The 20,895-nt window shown below is 43.1% G+C and overlaps 1 protein-coding gene across 2 annotated transcripts in view; it reads right to left on the reverse strand.

Moving 5' to 3' along the window:
- Positions 1–20,895, reverse strand: part of LOC126336278 (phospholipid-transporting ATPase ABCA3) — a 639,220-nt gene that overhangs the window by 377,525 nt on the left and 240,800 nt on the right. For both annotated transcript variants that reach the window (XM_049999794.1, XM_049999793.1), the window contains exon 13: positions 14,338–14,493. In XM_049999794.1, the coding sequence (XP_049855751.1) occupies positions 14,338–14,493 (156 nt within the window). The remainder of the gene's footprint in view (positions 1–14,337; positions 14,494–20,895) is intronic.

Genomic DNA, 20,895 nt, shown 5'->3' on the forward strand with positions numbered 1-20,895 from the left:
CCTTCACAGAGCACTACATTACTCCTGCAACCCATGGACCAGGAAGTTATTTTTATATTTGAAGCATGCTATGTGCATAAAACTTTCTTCAATCTCATAGAAAAATGTGATAGGAACTTACCATCTACATTTTCTGACTGGTTTAATATTAAGATGGTGATCAATGTTATGAGAGACACACAGACTGACACCAATTCAAAATGTATGACTAGTGCATTGAGGAAACAACAGCCGAAACTGTACCTGTGTTAGAAGGTGAAGTATGCAGTGACAACACCACTGCAACAAGTGTAATTGCAGACATGGCATGGCAGATCAAATTCACTGATGTCAATGAAGAGAATACGCTGTGGGCAGACCAGAAACTGTCACTGCACTTGAGGGGAATGACCACATAACTTGTGGGGCGGTGGGAGACTTCCTGCAGACAAACACGATCTGCCTGGGCACTGGATGGCATTCCAGGTGCCAATGGAGGCCGCTGGCACCACAGACCTATTCTCTGTGATTGAAAGTGGTGCCTACGGCATCCTGGCTTGAGCCAGTGCTTGAGCCATGCTGAGTAGTTCACTCTGAGTGGGCTTCCTGGGCCAGGCACCAAATGGAGTCGCATTCCATCAATCGGGAAGTCACTTTGGAGCCACCATGATGATGATGATGATGATGATGATGATGATGATGATGATGATGATGCCATGTTTCATCGTACGGATCAACAAGTGGACTTGTAAGATTTCCCATCTTTGTTTCTACTCTGAACAGAATTGTGTTTTATCGTACTGAAACTCCGAAACTGAACTGTCCTTCGGGGACTTTACCTCATACTGTGATTAAAAATTCAAGAACTTTAACTGTGAATTATCCCATCAGGACTCAAATTTTGGCTAGTGTAGTGCTTTGTGTATGCACTATTTAGCAACTATTTCTTGGAGTGTTTGTTTTCTTCCTAAAGTTTTTCAGACTTCAGACAACACTGATGTTTATTAGTTCTTCCACCAGCATTGACTGTTTCATTGAGGCCTTTAGCGGCTTTATAAATATAATTGTTCTTCTACAACTCCAGAAAAGACTACCTTTTCAATATCATTTTCCCATATTCGAGAAGTAATTGTCTTTGTCAAATACAAGTCAGAGAAGGCATATTCTCTCTTGTTAAATAAATTTTGCTCTTCAAAATCTACATGAACATTTCTTTAGAACTGGGTGGACACAACAGAATGTGTGTGATCTCCTAAATTCTCATTCCACAGATCTGAGCAACAAAACTTTGATAGTTTTCAATGAGAACAGTAGTAAAGAAGAAACAGAAGCTCAGGAAATTCTGCACATCAGAAAGCTGAAGATAAGAAAAGGCATTTTTGAAAAATGTGACACTTGACAAGTAAGGAGTGCAATAGTGAAGAGAGAAGTTGAAAATTCTCTTAATATGTTACAAAGAGTTGCTGGCAAAGAAGACATACAGCTGACAGTTATGCATTTCTTTGCATAACAGCGTGGCAGTTCCAGCTCCTATCAAGAACACTTCAGCTACAAAGCATTTGTGTGTAAGGAAATCCATTGTGGAAACTGAACTGTCTGTAGCAACATCAGATTCTTCTGATGTAGGCAATTCAGAGGCTGTTTGGAAGTAGATGGACTTAATGAAAGTGATTTTATTGTACTATTGTTTGCTTCAGTGTAAAAGTTTTAAATGAAAAATTTTGCATTAAAAAGTGGGTCAGAAAGGTGATTATGGTTATTTTTGATATAGATACTAAGAAACTCTGCTATTTTAAACTTAATATGTTAGTAAATGAGAACCTAACATCATATTTTACATAGAATATGAGCCTATATTTACGTGAATTCAGTACATGTGGCGATTATGGGAAATATATAATACAAAGAAACTTCCACATGGGAAAAATATATTACAACCAAAGATTCCAAGACTTACCAAGCGGGAAAGTGCCGGTAGACAGGCACAATAAAATAACACACAAACACACACACACAAAATTACGAGCTTCCGCAACCGGCGGTTGCTTCGTCAGGAAAGAGGGAAGGATAAGGAAAGATGAAAGGATGTGGGTTTTAAGGGAGAGGGTAAGGAGCCATTCCAATCCCGAGAGCAGAAAGACTTACCTTAGGGGGAAAAAAGGATAGGTATATACTCGCACACACACACACACACACATATCCATCCATACATCATATCCATATCCATCCATACATGTATACCTATCCTTTTTTCCCCCTAAGGTAGGTCTTTCCACTCCCGGGATTGGAATGGCTCCTTACCCTCTCCCTTAAAACCCACATCCTTTCATCTTCCCTTCTCCTTCCCTCTTATCTGACGAAGCAACCGCTGGTTGCGAAAGCTCATAATTTTGTGTGTGTGTTTGTGTTATTTTATTATGCCTGTCTACCAGAGCTTTCCCGTTTGGTAAGTCTTGGAATCTTTGTTTTTCATATATATTACAAACAAAGATTCCAAGACTTACCAAGCGGGAAAGCGCCGGTAGACATTCACAATGAATAAAACACACAAACACACACACAGAATTTCGACCTTTCGCAACCGGCAGCTGCTTCGTCAGGAAAGAGGGAAGGAAAAGGAAAGATGAAAGGATGTGGGTTTTAAGGGAGAGGGTAAGGAGTCATTCCAATCCCGGGAGCGGAAAGACTTACCTTAGGGGGTAAAAATGATAGGTATATACTCGCGCACGCACACACACACACACACACACACACACACACACACACACACACACACGCATATCCATCCATACATACACAGACACAAGCAGACATATTTAAAGGCAAAGAGTATGGGCAGAGATGTAAGTCAAGGTGGAAGTGTGGAGGCAAAGATGATGTTGAATGACAGGTAAGGTATGAGTGGCGGCAACTTGAAATTAGCGGAGATTGAGGCCTGGTGGATAACGAGAAGAGAGGATATATTGAAGGGCAAGTTCCCATCTCCGGAGTTTGGATAGATTGGTGTTGGTGGGAAGTATCCAGATAACTCAGATGGTGTAACACTGTGCCAAGATGTGCTGGCCGTGCACCAAGGCATGTTTAGCCACAGGGTGATCCTCATTACCAACAAACACTGTCTGCCTGTGTCCATTCATGCGAATGGACAGTTTGTTGCTGGTCATTCCCACATAGAAAGCGTCACAGTGTAGGCAGGTCAGTTGGTAAATCATGTGGGTGCTTTCACACGTGGCTCTGCCTTTGATCGTGTACACCTTCCGGGTTACAGGACTGGAGTAGGTGGTGGTGGGAGGGTGCATAGGACAGGTTTTACACCGGGGGCGGTTGCAAGGGTAGGAGCCAGGGGGTAGGGATGGTGGTTTGGGGATTCCATACGGACGGCGGAAAGACACTCTTGGTGGAGTGGGGAGGATTTCATGAAGGATGGATCTCATTTCGGGGCAGGATTTTAGGAAGTCATATCCCTGCTGGAGAGCCACATTCAGAGTCTGATCCAGTCCCGGGAAGTATCCTGTCACAAGTGGGGCACTTTTGGAGTTCTTCTGTGAGAGGTTCTGGGTTTGAGGGGATGAGGAAGTGGCTCTGGTTATCTGCTTCTGTACCAGGTCGGGAGGGTAGTTGCGGGATGCGAAAGCTGTTTTCAGGTTGTTGGTGTAATGGTCGAGGGATTCAGGACTGGAGCAGATTCGTTTGCCACTAAGGCCTAGGCTGTAGGGAAGGGACCGTTTGATATGGAATGGGTGGCAGCTGTCATAATGGAGGTACTGTTGCTTGTTGGTGGGTTTGATGTGGACGGATGTGTGCAGCTGGCCATTGGACAGATGGAGGTCAACATCTAGGAAAGTGGCATGGGATTTGGAGTAGGACCAGGTGAATCTGATGGAACCAAAGGAGTTGAGGTTGGAGAGGAAATTCTGGAGTTGTTCTTCACTGTGAGTCCAGATCATGAAGATGTCATCAATAAATCTGTACCAAACTTTGGGTTGGCAGGCTTGGTTAACCAAGAAGGCTTCCTCTAAGCGACCCATGAATAGGTTGGCGTATGAGGGGGCCATCCTGTTACCCATGGCTGTTCCCTTTAATTGTTGGTATATCTGGCCTTCTACAGTGAAGAAGTTGTGGGTCAGGATGAAGCTGGCTAAGGTAATGAGGAAAGAGACATCAATGGTTACAAAGATGGTTTCCGGGGGTAACAGACTGGGTACGGATTCCAGGCGTTCGGGAAAGTGGTTGGTGTCTTTGATGAAGGATGAGAGACTGCATGTAATGGGTTGAAGATGTTGATCTACATAGGCAGAGATACGTTCTGTGGGGGCTTGGTAACCAGCTAGAATGGGGCGGCCAGGATGTTTTGGTTTGTGAATTTTAGGAAGTAGGTAGAAGGTAGGAGTGCGAGGTGTCGGTGTGGTCAGGAGTTTGATGGAGTCAGGTGAAAGGTTTTGTAGGGGGCCTAAGGTTCTGAGGATTCCTTGAAGCTCTGCCTGGACATGAGGAATGGGATTACCTCGGCAAATTTTGTATCTAGAGTTGTCTGAAAGTTGACGCAGTCCCTCAGCCACATACTCCCTACGATCAAGCACCACAGTCGTGAAACCCTTGTCAGCCAGAAGAATGATGATGGATCGGTCAGCTTTCAGATCACGGATAGCCTGGGTTTCAACTGTGGTGATGTTGGGAGTAGGATTAAGGTTTTGCAAGAAAGATTGAGAGGCAAGGCTGGAAGTGAGAAATACCTGGAAGGTTTGGAGAGGGTGATTTTGAGGTAGAGGAGGTGGGTCCCACTGTGATGGAGGACGGAACTGTTCCAGGCAGGGTTCAATTTGGATAGTGTCTTGGAGAGTTTGATCATTAGGAGTGGGATCAGGATTATTTTTCTTCATGGCAAAGTGATATTTCCAGCAGAGACTACGAGTGTAGGACAGTAAATTTTTGACAAGGGCAGTTTGGTTGAACCTGGGAGTGGGGCTGAAGGTGAGGCCTTTGGATAGGACAGAGGTTTCGGATTGGGAGAGAGGTTTGGAGGAAAAGTTAACTACTGAATTGGGGTGTTGTGGTTCCAGATTGTGTTGACTAGAATTTTGAGGTGTTGGGGGGAGTGGAGCTGGAAGTGGGAGATTGAGTAGATGGGAGAGACTGGGCCTGTGTGCAATGAGAGGAGGTTGAGGTTAGTTGGAAAGGTTGTAGAGGGTGAGTGAGTTGCCTTTCCAGAGGTGGGAAACCAGGAGATTGTATCGTTTTTTGAGGTGCAGGGTGGCATGCTGTTCTAATTTGCGGTTGGCCTGTAGGAGGATGCTATGAACAGCCGGTGTGGATGTGGAAGAGGAAAGATTGAGGACTTTGATTTCGGATAGGAGTTGACGGGTGTGTTCATTGGCCGAGTCGATGTATAGGTGAAGGATTAGGCGGGTGAGGGCTATGGATTGTGCTGTTTGGAACTGGTATAAGGACTGATGGAAAGAAGAATTGCAGCCAGAGATGGGAACTTTAAGTGTGAGGCCTTTGGGGTAATGCCAAATGTCAGACAAGCCAGAGTAAATAAAATATGGGAGCTTAATCTGGCTAGGGTTGGTAATGAGGAAAACCCTGTGGCTAAACATGCCTTATTGCATGGCCAGCACATCTTGGCACAGTGTTACACCGTCCGAGTTATCTGGATACTTCCCACCAACACCAACCTATCCGAACTTCGGAGATGGGAACTTGCCCTTCAATATATCCTCTCTTCTCGTTATCCACCAGGCCTCAATCTCCGCTAATTTCAAGTTGCCGCCACTCGACCTCACCTGTCATTCAACATCATCTTTGCCTCCACACTTCCGCCTTGACTTACATCTCTGCCCATACTCTTTGCCTTTAAATATGTCTGCTTGTGTCTGTGTATGTATGGATGGATATGCGTGTGTGTGTGTGTGTGTGTGTGTGTGTGTGTGTGTGTGTGTGTGTGTGTGTGTGTGTGTGTGTGCGCGCGAGTATATACCTATCCTTTTTTCCCTCTAAGGCAAGTCTTCCCGCTCCCGGGATTGGAATGACTCCTTACCCTCTCCCTTAAAACCCACATCCTTTCATCTTTCCTTTTCCTTCCCACTTTCCTGACGAAGCAGCTGCCAGTTGCGAAAGCTCGAAATTCTATGTGTGTGTTTGTGTGTTTTATTCATTGTGCTTGTCTACCGGCGCTTTCCCACTTGGTAAGTCTTGGAATCTATGTTGTTAATATATTTTTCCCATGTGGAAGTTTCTTCAAAGATGATGTGACTTACCAAACAAAAGTGCTGGCAGGTCGAAAGACACACAAACAAACACGAACATACATACAAAATTCGAGCTTTCGCAACCGGCGGTTGCTTCGCCAGGAAAGAGGGAAGAAGAGGGAAAGATGAGAGGATGTGGGTTTTAAGGGAGAGGGTAAGGAGTCATTCCAATCCCAGGAGTGGAAATACTTACCTTAGGCGGAAAAAAGAGTAGGTATAAACTCGCATACACACACATATCCATCCACACATAAATAGACACAAGCAGACATTTGTAAAGGCAAAGAGTTTGGGCAGAGATGTCAGTCGAGGCGGAAGTGCAGAGGCAAAGAAGTTGTTGAAAGACAGGTGAGGTATGAGTGGCGGCAACTTGAAATTAGCGGAGATTGAGGCCTGGCGAATATCAAGAAGAGAGGATATACTGAAGGGCAAGTTCCCATCTCCGGAGTTCTGACAGGTTGGTGTTAGTGGGAAGTATCCAGATAACCCGGTCGGCGTAACACTGTGTCAAGATGTGCTGGCGGTGCACCAAGGCATGTTTAGCCACAGGGTGATCCTCATTACCAACAAACACTGTCTGCCTGTGTCCATTCATGCGAATGGACAGTTTGTTACTGGTCATTCCCACATAGAAAGCTTCACAGTGTAGGCAGGTCAGTTGGTAAATCATGTGGGTGCTTTAACACGTGGCTCTGCCTTCGAGCGTGTACACCTTTCTGGTTACAGGACTGGAGTAGGTGGTGGTGGGAGGGTGCATGGAACAGGTTCTACACCGGGGGCAGTTACAAGGGTAGGAGCCAGAGGGTTGGGAAGGTGGTTTGGGAATTTCATAGGGATGAACTAATTGGTTACGAAGGTTAGGTGATCGGTGGAAAGACACACTTGGTGGAGTGGGGAGGATTTCATGAAGGATGGATCTCATTTCAGGGCAGGATTTGAGGAAGTCGTTTCCCTGCTGGAGAGCCACATTCAGAGTCTGATCCAGTCCCGGAAAGTACCCTGTCACAAGTGGCGGCTCTGGTTATTTGCTTCTGTACAAGGTCAGGAGGGTAGTTGCGGGATGCGAAAGCTGTTTTAAGGTTGTTGGTGTAATGGCTCAAGGATTCAGGACAGGAGCAGATTCGTTTGCCACGAAGACCTAGTCTATAGGCAAGGGACCATTTGTAGTGGAATGGGTGGTAGCTGTCATAATGGAGGTACTGTTGCTTATTGGTGGGTTTGATTTGGACGGACGTGTGAAGCTGGCCATTGGACAGATGGAGGTCGATGTCAAGGAAAGTGGCATGAGTTTTGGAGGACATCTGATGGAACCAAAGGAGTTGAGGTTGGAGAGGAAATTCTGGAGTTCTTCTTCACTGTGAGTCCAGATCATGAAGATGTCATCAATAAATCTATACCAATCTTTGGGTTGGCAGGCCTGGGTAACCAAGAAGGCTTCCTCTAAGCGACCCATGAATAGGTTGGCGTATCAGGGGGCCATCCTGTTACCCATGGCTGTTCCCTTTAATTGCTGGTATATCTGGCCTTCAACAGTGAAGAAGTTGTGGGTCAGGATGAAGCTGGCTAAGGTAATGAGGAAAGAGGTTTTAGGCAGGGTGGCAGTGATCGGCGTAAAAGGAAGTGCTCCATCACAGTGAGGCCCTGGACATGCGGGATATTTGTGTATAAGGAAGGGGCATCAATGGTAACAAGGATGGTTCTGGGTGTAACAGATTGGGTAAGGATTCCAGGCGTTCGAGGAAGTGGTGGTGTCTTTGATGAAGGATGGGAGACTGCATGTAATGGGTTGAAGGTGTTGATCTACGTAGGCAGAGATACGTTCTGTGGGGGCTTGGTAACCAGCTACAATGGGGCGGCCAGGATGTTTTAGGAAGTAGGTAGAAGGTAGAGGTACGAGGTGTCAGTGGGGTCAGGAGGTTGATGGAGTCAGGTGAAAGGTTTTGTAGGGGGCCTAAGGTTTTGAGGATTCCTTGAAGCTCCGCCTGGACTTCAGGAATGGGATTACCTTGGCAAACTTTGTATGTGGTGTTGTCAGAAAGCTGACGCAGTCCCTCAGCCACATACTCCCAACGATCGAGTACCACGGTCGTGGAACCCTTGTCTGCCACAAGAATAGGATGGATCGGTCAGCCTTCAGATCACGGATAGCTTGTGGTCCAGCAGTGGTGATGTTGGGAGTAGGATTAAGGTTTTTTAAGAAGGATTGAGAGGCAAGGCTGGAAGTCAGAAATTCCTGGAAGATTTGGAGAGGGTGATTTTGAGGAAGAGGAGGTGGGTCCCACTGTGACGGAGGACGGAACTGTTCCAGGCAAAGTTCAATTTGGATAGTGTCTTGGGGAGTTGGATCATTAGGAGAAGGATTAGGATCATTTCTCTTTGTGGCAAAGTGATATTTCCAGCATAGAGTACGAGTGTAGCACAGAAAATCTTTGACGAGGGCTGTTTGGTTGAATCTGGGAGTGGGGCTGAAGGTGAGGCCTCGTGCCGCCAGTTGCAGGGAAGGGATTTACCACTGGGTTCAAATGGCTCTGAGCACTATGGGACTCAACATCTTAGGTCATAAGTCCACTTACCTTAGGGGAAAAAAGAATAGGTATATACTCGCGCACACACACACACACACACACACACACACACACACACACACACACATTTCCATCCATACATACACAGACACAAGCAGACATCATGTGGAAGTGTACATACACACATGCATATCCATCCATACATACATTTATTTACATCATCATTATTTACATATAAAAACTTAACTTAACTAAACTCTGTCTGAACAGTCCTCGGAAGGCGCAAAAGTACTGAACGGCTGCTGTGTCATCCTCAGGCCCCAGGTGTCACTGGATGTGGATATGGAGAGGCATCTGGTAAGCACACAGTTCTCCAGGCTGTATGTCAGTTTATGAGAAGTGGTGAGTGGTGGGCAGTGAACTCGACTTGGCGGGAAAAGATGAGACAGAAGAGGTGTGGGGCAGGGAAGGGGAAAAAGCTGTAGTGCTTCTTGTGGGAGTGTGCAGTGACAGGATCAAGATGGTGGGCTGCTAGGTGCAGCATTGGGAGTCTGCGATTGGAGGGAGAAAATGGTACGCAGATGTGCTGTGTGTTAGCAGGCACATGTGAGACTGGAGTGGGAGCAGGGAATGGAAGTGGACAGAGGCATGTAAGGGACAGGGAATAGTGAAGGTTGTGGATAGGGACATTACTGGAACAAAGGATACATTGCAGCGAGTGTTCTCTAGTGGTGTCACTATTTTTTGGCAATTCTGTGGAAGCAGTGCAGCATTGCAGGCGAGTGTGAGACGTCTTATAGAATGGGCCGAGCAGTTTCTCCACTGCACGCTACAGAAATATTGTCAGCAACGTGACGAGAAGAAGCACGTCAGTACGACAAATGAGACACAGTATTATAAAAGTAACTGTGACTTTTTAGCAGACTTATTCACAACCTGGCAGACCGACTATGGTGAGGGGACTGAACAGAGCACTACTGCATCACGGGTCGACGAGCAGCTGCCGAGAGCCCGACTGGCACCACCGCGATAACACCTACTAGCGCGGAAATCCCTTTCTGAGGCTCAGTGCCATTCCACTGGTGAGCCACTCTGGATTCACTCCAGCAGCTACTCGACTCCTGCTTGGGGAAGGGGGGAGGGGAGTCGGTAGCAGGTCATGACTGGTGCAATACAGATGCTCTCCCTTCTACTCCGGTGCAGGCACCGTGAGGCCTCATGCCGCCAGTTGCAGGGAAGGGATTTTCCACTGAGAGGCTAGCATTCTCTGCAGATGTTGCAGTCATCTACACTGCTGATACTACTCCCAAGTAGAGCAGCATACCTAACTGGGGTAGCTGCTACTAGCTGTTTGCAGGTGTCAACATTCTGTGGTTTGTACGTCGGGACCCGATGGCCAGTTGCCAGCTGCAAGGGGCACGGCTGCCCCGCTGTGGCATCCGAGTGTAGGTTGTAATAAAGTGACTGATTTGTTAATATAGTTTTACTAGGTTTACACCAGCCTGAAACCTCGGCAACCCCTCCCCGTCTCCTGCTCAACACGGTGCAGAAATGGCCCGAGGTCCCCGAGTCGACTTCAGTTCCGTCCCGCATAAACCAGAAAAGTTGGTGTCAGTAAGAAAAATACTGATTTGCTGGCCACCGTTTGGTGATACCCATTTTTGTGGAAAGACACCTCATTTGTGGTCACACCCGCATTATAATAACCAATTATAAAAACCATTAGATTGATGAGTTCTAAATATTTAATCAGCAGTCTCATCAGTTATTCAAACATACATAATGCATAACATACTCTTGGCTGCTACCCTACTGCTATAAAGAATGTTACTATGAAAACTACAATTAAAGTAAGACAATTCTGCAACATCCAACAAAGATGCAATTGTGATGTAGGTGACTCGGGATAATCGATATATACCACAACTCCAAGGACTTTCATACCTTTGATGTAACTGACACTGTAATAGTATTAAGGTTGCCCATAGAGGGCACAGCTATTACACATCCTAGTTTACCGCTTTTGTCTAAAATATAAATACATTGTACACATATTAACTATCTGTTAATCAGACATTTTAAATGAATCATTTTAATGTTATTAGTGTATTTCGTATTTTTATAATTTGACGATAGTGTCATATTATGAACGTTGATTGGCAGTTGTAAAGTAGTGTGACAGGAAGTAGGCAGAGCCTCTTCATATTTAAGCTCATGCTCAGCACTCATAACCATCAGTTGACTTTATAGCAGCTGAGGAGAGCTCCGCCTACCATCCTCCAAGGAAGCCATGGGTATAATTTATTTTATTTTATCTTCTTAAAAAATTTTGACATCATTAGACGCTTTCATTTTATTTAAAGATTGGTTTCTAGTATTTCCTAAAATTAATTCACAGGTCTGAAGATGGTTATGTAAAAATAACCGAAACAGGTCACCTATGTTATTGAGACATAAGTGTTGTGATCAAGACTGAACTTTAGTTAAAATATAATAATCTTTTGATCACTGTAATCCAAAAATGTTTACAAAAAAAATACAAGACAGCTTTGAAATACTACTTCTCTGAGTTGATGAAGAGACTGAAACTCATGTTCAGCAATGTGTGATGGACCCTACTTTCAGGAAGGAAACATTCAAAACTTGGATGTCTTTGATTTTCAAGTTGTTATGGCTTATTTATGGAAACTTATTGATGACATGGTGTCGGAACATCTTAACACTTAGGCACTGACGCCCGTATAAATATGTGCGTGAGCGGCCTGCCCGGAAGTTCGGCGCCCATAATTTTATGGGCACGTGTTCTCGTTCTTCCCCTTCCTTCCCTTGTGTGTTCTTACAGCTCCCACTTGTCTGGGAGGTGCTGCCCAGACTGTAGTTTGAGTATTGGTCACTAGATGGTGTGGACATGCTGTGGAAGGGTGTGTTTCCCTTTTTATTTGTCAGGTTTTGTGAGCGGCGATTTTTTCCCGCGCGATCTTAGTAGAATCAACATGGTGAAGCGTGGCTTGACGGACGAAGAAATTGCTCAAGAGTTATATCGTGATTTAGAAGAAAGTGAAATTGATTTGTCAGAGGAAGATATTGTAGATGACTCTGATGATGATGTGGACTATGTTCTAGAAGAAGTTTCTGGCAGTTCAGGTAAAGAATTCTGACAACAAAACATGTATAATTTTTGTTCGGATTTTCACTGAAATTAGGATTTTATTTGCAAATACTACTCTTCTGATAGACTCAGAAGAGGAAGGCAGGTGTCCAAGCACTTCAGCAGCAAGTAATCCCATCTACATTGTGCCTGAAGGACAAGTGAGACTGACGGCGAGGGGGAAGCCGAGACCTGTGTGCCGCACCGATTCTGAGGAAGGTTGGACGACTACTGATCGTGCACCAGATATCGATCTATTCTCAGGACAATCTGGAATATGCAGTGTTTTCAGTTTAGACCAGAACAGTGCACCTCTAGAATTTGTTTCATATTTCCTGACAGACACTATGATGAAACATATAAAGGAACAAACTAATCTGTATGCTGAACAATGCATCAGGAAATTACAAAGCACAAATTCCATTTCACCCACCTGCTGATTATCAAAGTGGAAAGGAGTTACACTTATGGAAATAAGGAAGTTTCTGTCAATTGTAGTCCATATGTGTGTAAGTGTGAGGCCATGTATATGAGAGCACTGGTCCGAGAACCCTGTTGTGTTGTGTAATTTCTGTCCAAACATCTTGAGCCATGACAGATTTCTTTCTATTTTGAGAAACTTCTACATTAGTGATAATTCCTTAGCTAAGAGGAAAGGAGAAACTGGCTATGACCCACTGCACAAGGCGAGACCCCTCCTAGATAATGTGTGTGCTAATTTCCAGCATATGTATGCACCATCTGAAAAAATTACAATAGATGAAGGCATGTGTAAATTTCGAGTACGTGTGTATTTCAAACAGTACACGCCACAAAAACCAAATAAATACAGATGAAACTGTACATATTATCCGAATATGACACAGTTTACATCTGGAATTTCTTTGTTTATGTGGGTGAAAGGTCTGACTCAGTGACTCTGGTAAAGACATTGCCTGCAAATCTGTATGGAAAAGGCTACACTTTGTTTACGGACAGATTCTACACAAGTCCAATACTCACTTCAGAACTGGAAGCTGCAGAAACTGCTCTTTTGGGAACAACAAGAAAATCTCAGCAGGGATTGCCTTGTGCTATAAAAGATCCGAACCTTCAGCGAGGTGAACTTATTTTTAGGCATAAAGGAAATATGTTAGCACTGTGTTGGAAGGAAAAAAGAAAAATGTTCATATGATAAGTACAAGGCACACTGATGAGATGGTCACTTTCACTGATCAGAGAGGAAGAGAGAAGTCAAAGCCAGCCTGTGTAGTGGACTACAATAAAAAAAAGTTTGGTGGTGACTTATCAGATCAGCGATTGTCATACGGCGCATTTGAACATTGAACTGTGAAGTGGTGGAGAAAATTGGCATACCATGTTATACTAATGGCAATTGTAAATTCCTGAATATTATACAATAAGGTTACCCCTGGGAAACGCCTCACAACATCTCACTTCATGACAGTTATCTGTGCAGATCTTGCACAAAGCAAAGATATTGAACCCCGACCTGGTCCATCTGGACTCTCAAGACTATCAACTGGAAATCATTTCCTGAAAAGATTGAGACAGATGTTGGTAAGAAACAGAAACAAAAACAGTGTGTAGTGTGTTCTCTGAGAGGAAAGAAACTGACTGGAAAAGTGTGGCGAAAAGACACAAGCTACCAGTGTAGTGAATGTAAAGTAGCATTGTGCAAAATGTCGTGCTTCAAACTTTACCACACAAAGAGAAAAATTGCATCCTAACATAGGTACAGGAGGTTACTGTAGATAAGACATACTGTATCCATCATAATTACAATTTTTGTGTACAATAAAAAACAATTCCTTCTAGAAAATACAGTGAATATACCTTCAACCAATTTTTTCTTTTTTCAAAAATAATGTTATAACATTAACGCTTGTCAAAAGTATGTATCAATTCAAGAGAAAGGTATTATATATAGTTTTAAACAAGAAAGTCTAGGTTTTTCAATAAAAGTAATTTTATTTCTAAAAATAAAGCTGATGTAACTTACCACACGAAAGCATTGGTATGTTGATAGACACACAAACAAACACAAACACACACACAAAATTCATGCTTTCACAGCCACGGTTGCTTCGCCAGGAAAGAGGGAAGGAGAGGGAAAGACAAAAGGATGTGGGTTTTAAGGGAGAGGGTAAGAAGTCATTCCAATCCCGGGAGCGGAAAGACTTACCTTAGGGGGAAAAAAGGATAGGTATAAACTCTCCCACATACACATATCCATCTGCACATATACAGACACAAGCAGACATATGTAATGTTTCCCTCTATTATATCCATAAAGTAATTTTATTGCTATAACTGAAACCATTCATGAGTTGCAGTAGTTTAAAATACGTTAAAATCAACCAGTCTTTATGTTAGACACCTGCACGCAATGGCTCAGGACCCAAAGTGTTAACATATATTATACAATGAAGATTACCTTTGACTGCCCACATAATGCAACACCGGCTGAAAGTTTACGCTTCATTCCACCAGATAATGTCTTTGAAGCAGCATTAGCTTTTTCTTCAATGTCCAGCAACTTGAGATATTTTTGAACCTGTTGTTTAAGCTCGTTCCCTTCCAATCCTTTAAGCTGAAAAAAATAAAGTTGTGGGCAGATGATCATCACATTACTAGAAAGACAGCACTGGCATATTGTATAATTAAATAATCTTTATAAGGACTGCAATCATTTTATATTTATATCAATATGTACCCTGATTTGCTTGTATTATCAGTGCTCTGCAGTGGACCATAAAATCTGAATTCAACAGTTATTTTCACATTCCATCCTATGCCAGAAGATAAAGGAAGCAAATGTGGTGCTTCCAGTAAATGACATTCTATATTCATTGTCCTGCCTGTATCAGCACCTAAAGGCATAGGTATCTCTAACTTCAATGCTCTTTGTACATCAATGTAAAGCTCCAACATGCAAGTTTGAAAACTGATGTAGTAAATGTCATGTCCATTCACTACATTGCCAAATCTGTGTTTCAGTAACAGTTCCCCACATTTAAGCAATGTGCTATTTGTTTTTCTGTAAATGATCAAAATGTATGTAAAGCCACAAGCCCTGTTGAAAACATACTTTTTCTATGCTAGGTGACAGTAAAACTTATCAATCCTTTCAATGGTTATAGTTTTATACACAGCTGCAGAATTTCCCAGCACTTTAGGAAACAAAACCAAGGGAAAAAAACACGTTTTGGAAAGACATGTATGCTGCATATTTTCATTTTTCAAAAGAATAAATTCGAATTCTACCTGCTTTTGTAAGCCAGTCATAGCTCATGTCACGTGGTCTCACCAGCCAATGACAGTGAATATTGAAAATGAGCATTTGGTGACATTGGTCGGGACGTCCCTTTCAGGACAGGTCTGGCCACCTTGGTCCAGGTCTTATTACATTCGACGCCACATTGGGAGAACTCCGTGCTGGATGCGGATGAAATGATGATGAAGACAACGTAACACCCAGTCCCCGAGCGGAGAAAATCCCCACCCCAGCCAGGAATCGAACCTGGGCCCCTTAGGACGGCAGTGCGTCACACTGACCATTCAGCTATCAGGGCAGATACAGTGGATATTCAGACCAGAGGATGCTTGAGTAGTCAGCCAATAGCAACATCACTGTTAAATAGTGTGAACATACAAACAGGAAAATTAAATTAATATACATAGTGTTGCTACAAGTAAAGCAATGCTTTCACATATAGTATTGGTCTCTAACGTTAACAAGATGCAACAGATGCTAGCTTTCACAAATAATGTTGAGCTTTATGTGTGTGTTACACTTTAACATGTATCTACAAATTCACCAGTAAAATTTTTAATAACAACATCAAAGTCTGATCTTCTGGGCTTGAAAGTCTTCTAAATGGCTTATCATCAAATAGTTGGTTTTTAAATTAGTGTCAAACACTGTGTAATTTAAGAAATACATTCTACATGAAACTTCCTGGCAGATTGAAACTGTGTGCCGGACCAAGACTTGAACTCAGGATCTTTGCCTTTCGCAGGCAAGTGCTCTACCAACTGAGCTACCCAAGCACGAATCACGCCCTATCCTCACAGCTTTACTTCCGCCAGTACCTCGTCTCCTACTTCCCAAACTTTACAGAAGCTCTCCTGTGAACCTTGCAGAATTAGCACTCCTGAAAGAAAGGATATTGCGAAGACATGACTTAGCCACAGCCTGGGGGATGTTTCCAGAATGAGATTTTCACTCTGCAGCGGAGAGTGTGCTGATATGAAATTTCCTGGCAGATTAAAACTGTGTGCTGGACCAAGACTCGAACTCCAGATCTTTGCCTTTCACGGACAAGTGCTCTACCAACTGAGCTACCCAAGCACAACTCACGAATTTTGGCCACAAAATTCCAGAAAAAATATTTTATCCCTAACTCATTATGTACATCGTTACACCAAATCCTCAGAAAAATCTCTAACATAAGGGCAATGGCCACAGGGTGATTTCACATGAAATTACCCGGTATGGTTTCTTGATCTGATTACATCTATTTTGTCACTGTTTGCTAGATAAAACAAAATAGTTCTTTCTAATATTGCAGCATTTTTAATACACACCAAATAAACAAGGTTGTTTTAGCACAAATGGTCATATTTATAACACAACAGAATATAATTCACGAAGTACCAATATCAAATGCCTGTTAGGTTTACTACAACCAAAAACCTCCATGTTAGGAAATAGTTTCACATATGATTTGCTCAGAAATCAACTTTGAATGTGTCCAAAAATGTTCAAAAACCAACAGGAATGCATTTCAAAATCATAAGAATAATCATATAAATAAAATAGAAAGAAACATTCACATGGGAAAAATATATTAAAAACAAAGATTCCATGACTTACCAAACAGGAAAGGGCTGGTAGATAGGCACAATAAAAAAACACACAAACAGACACACAAAATTTCAAGCTCCACAACCAATGGTTGCTTCATCAGGAAAGAGGGAAGGAGAGGGAAAGATGAAAGGATGTAGGTTTTAAGGGAGCGGGTAAGGAGTCATTCCAATCCTGGGAGCACAAAGACTTACCTTAGGGGGAAAAAAGGACAGGTATACACTCGTACACACACACATATCCATCCACACATATACAGACATAAGCAGACTTATTTAAAGGCAAAGAATTTGGGCAGATATGTCAGTTGAGGCGGAAGTGCAGAGGCAAAGATGTTGTTGAATGACAGGTGAGGTATGAGTGGCAGCAACTTGAAATTAGCGGAGATTGAGGCCTGGTGGATAACGGGAAGAGAGGATATACTGAAGGGCAAGTTCCCATCTCCAGAGTTTGGATAGGTTGGTGTTAGCAGGCTGGTAGAAATCCTTGGGTAACAGAAGAGATACTGAATTTAATTGATGAAAGGAGAAAATACAAATATGCAGTAAGTGAAGAAGGCAAAAAGGAATACAAACGTCTCAAAAATCAGATCGACAGGAAGTGCAAAATGGCTAGGCAGGGATGGCTAGAGGACAAATGTAAGGATGTAGAGGCTTATCTCATGAGGGGCAAGATAGATACTGCCTCCAGGAAAATTAAAGAGACCTTTGCAGAAAAGAGAACCACTAACCACTTGAATGAAGATCAAGAGCTCAGATGGAAACCCAGTTCTAAGCAAAGAAGGGAAAACAGGAAGGTGGAAGGAGTATATAGAGGGTCTATACATGGGTGATGTTCTTGAGGACAATATTATGGACATGGAAGATGATGTAAATGAAGATGAAATGGGAGATATGATAATGCGTGAAGAGTTTGACAGAGCACTGAAAGACTTAAGTTGAAACAAGGCCCTGGGAACAGAGAACATTCCATTAGAACTACTGACAGCCTTGGTAGAGCCAGTTCTGGCAAAACTCTACCATCTGGTGAGCAAGATGTATGAGACACTCGAAATTCCCTCAGACTTCAAGAACAATATAATAATTCCAATTCCAAAGAAAGCAGGTGTTGCCCGGTGTGAAAATTACTGAACTATCAATTGAATAAGTCACAGCTGCAAAATACTAACACCAATTCTTTACAGACGAATGTAAAAACTGGTAGAAGCCAACCTCGGGGAAGATCAGGTTGGATTCCGTAGAAATGTTGGAACACGTGAGGCAATACTGACCCTACGACTTATCTTAGAAGAAAGATTAAGAAAAGGCAAACCCACATTTCTAGCATTTGTAGACTTAGAGAAAGCTTTTGACAATGTTGGCTGGAATACTCTCTCTCAAATTCTGAAGGAGGCAGGGGTAAAATACAGGGAGCAAAAGGCTATCTACAATTTGTACAGAAACCAGATGGCAGTTATAAGTGTCGAGGGACATGAAAGGGAAGCATTGGTTGGGAAGGGAGTGAGACAGGGTTGTAGCCTCTCCCCGATGCTATTCAATCTGTATATTAAGTAAGCAGTACAGGAAACAAAAGAAAAGTTCGGAATAGGTATTAAAATCCATGGAGAAGAAATAAAAACCAGAATGAGATGCAGCGGAGTGTGCCCTGATATGAAACTTCCTGGCAGATTAAAACTGTGTGCCTGACCGAGACTCAAACCCAGGACCTTTGCCTTTCGCAGGCAAGTGCTCTACCATCTGAGCTACCGAAGCACGACTCCCGCCCAGTCCTCACAGCCTTAATTCTGCCACTTTGAGGCTCGCCAATGACACTGTAATTCTGTCAGAGACAGCAAAGGACTTGGAACAGCAGTTGAACAGAGTGAACAGTGTCTTGAAAGGAGGGTGTAAGATGAACATCAACAAAAGCAAAACGAAGATAATGGAATGTAGTCGAATTAAGTCGGGTGATGCTGAGAGAATTAGATTAGGAAATGAGACACTTAAAATAGTAAAGGAGTTTTGCTATTTGGGGAGCAAAGTAACTGATGATGGTCAAAGTAAAGAGGATATAAAATGTAGACTGGCAATGGCAAGGAAAGTGTTTCTGAAGAAGAGAAATTTGTTAACATCGAGTATAGATTTGAGTGTCAGTGTAGCCATGTAAGGAAGTGAAACACGGACGATAAATAGTTTGGACAAGAAGAGAATAGAAGTTTTCGAAATGTGGTGCTACAGAAGAATGCTGAAGATTAGATGGGTAGATCACATAACTAATGAGGAAGTATTGAATAGGATTGGGGAGAAGAGAAGTTTGTGGCACAACTTGACCAGAAGAAGGGATCTGTTGGTAGGACATGTTCTGAGGCATCAAGGGATCACCATATTAGTATTGGCGGGCAGCATGGAGGGTAAAAATCGTAGAGGGAGACCAAGAGATGAATACACAAAGCAGATTCAGAAGGATGTACGTTGCAGTAGGTACTGGGAGATGAAGAAGCTTGCACAGGATGGAGTAGCTTGGAGAGCTGCATCAAACCAGTCTCAGGACTGAAGACCACAACAACATATATATTGTACACAATCAAAGGCAGAGCCATGTGTCAAAGCACCCACGTGATTTACCAACTGACCTGCCTACACTGTGAAGCTTTCTATGTGGGAATGACCAGCAACAAACTGTCCATTCACATGAACGGACACAGGCAGACATTGTTTGTTGGTAATGAGGAACACCCTGTGGCTAAACATGCCTTGGTGTACGGCCAGCACATCTTGGCACAGTGTTACACCGTCCGGGTTATCTGGATACTTCCCACTAACACCAACCTAGCAGAACTCCGGAGATGGGAACTTGCCCTTCAATATATCCTTTCTTCCTGTTACCCACCAGGCCTCAACCTCTGCTAATTTCAAGTTGCCGCCACTCATACCTTACCTGTCATTCAACAACATCTTTGCCTCTGTAATTCCGCTTCGACTGACATCTCTGCCCAAACTCTTTGGCTGTACGTATGTCTACTTGTGCCTGCATATGTGCGGATGGATATGTGTGTGTGTGCGAGTGTATACCTGTCCCTTTTTTCCCCTAAGGTAAGTCTTTCCACTCCCGGGATTGGAATGACTCCTTACCCTCTCCCTTAAAACCCACATCCTTTTGTCTTTCCCTCTCCTTCCCTCTTTCCTGATGAAGCAACTGTGGGTTGCGAAAGCTTGAATTTTGTGTGTGTGTTTGTTTGTGTGTCTATCAACATGCCAACGCTTTCGTTTGGTAAGTTACATCGTCTTTGTTTTTAGATATATTTTTTCTACGAGGAATGTTTCCCTCCATTATAAACACACACATACTAATTATCAAGTTTTAATGGCAGCCACAGAACATTAGGGGAAACATCAGTGTAACTTAATAGAGACTTTATTGAGGAAGACTGTTCATGGTACCAAATATAGTTTCAACAAGAATTCATGCTTTAATTCCAGTACTCCAAGTAGTAATTATCTAAATTTCATGCCAATTCATACTCTTTCTGTTAGCTTTTGGGCTGCCTCCCAGCACGATTATTCCAAAATCGACCAACAGAACTAACACACTCAGTGCCACACAAAACCACCCATATGTATTGAGACATTCTAACTGATGTCCCATTCCTATCCCATTCCCTTTATTCCCTTGCTGACTCTCTCCTGTTGGCTACTTTTCCGCCCATCCATCCCCAGACTCCTTCCTCCTTACCTGACACAACTCCTCTACTCAGTTGAGCTGCAGTGCCCTTGCAAAGTAGTACACAGCTACAATGTAGCCACACGTGCACACGGGTGAATTTGTGCGCATGTGTGTGTGTGTATCATACTTGCAGGTACATGAAATAACAACCAATAGGCACATAATAAATGAAACTCCCTGTGTGAAATTTCTAGTATCCAGCTGGATAACAGAGGTGGAAAAAGCTTGTGGTTAAGTTAACCAAAAACCTCAGTTGTGACTGCTTTCCATTTAGAAATCATTCTCATTATGTTATCCTCCAGACGGGATTCTTAGCACACTCTGTAAACTATCCCTCAAAAACATTCTACAGAATAATGTTTGCGGGTAATCAGATACAGCAAAAAAAGTATTTATTCTACAGAAATGTGCAGAACAAACATT

Source organism: Schistocerca gregaria, chromosome 2, assembly GCF_023897955.1.
Source record: "Schistocerca gregaria isolate iqSchGreg1 chromosome 2, iqSchGreg1.2, whole genome shotgun sequence".
Classification (NCBI taxonomy): domain Eukaryota; kingdom Metazoa; phylum Arthropoda; class Insecta; order Orthoptera; family Acrididae; genus Schistocerca; species Schistocerca gregaria.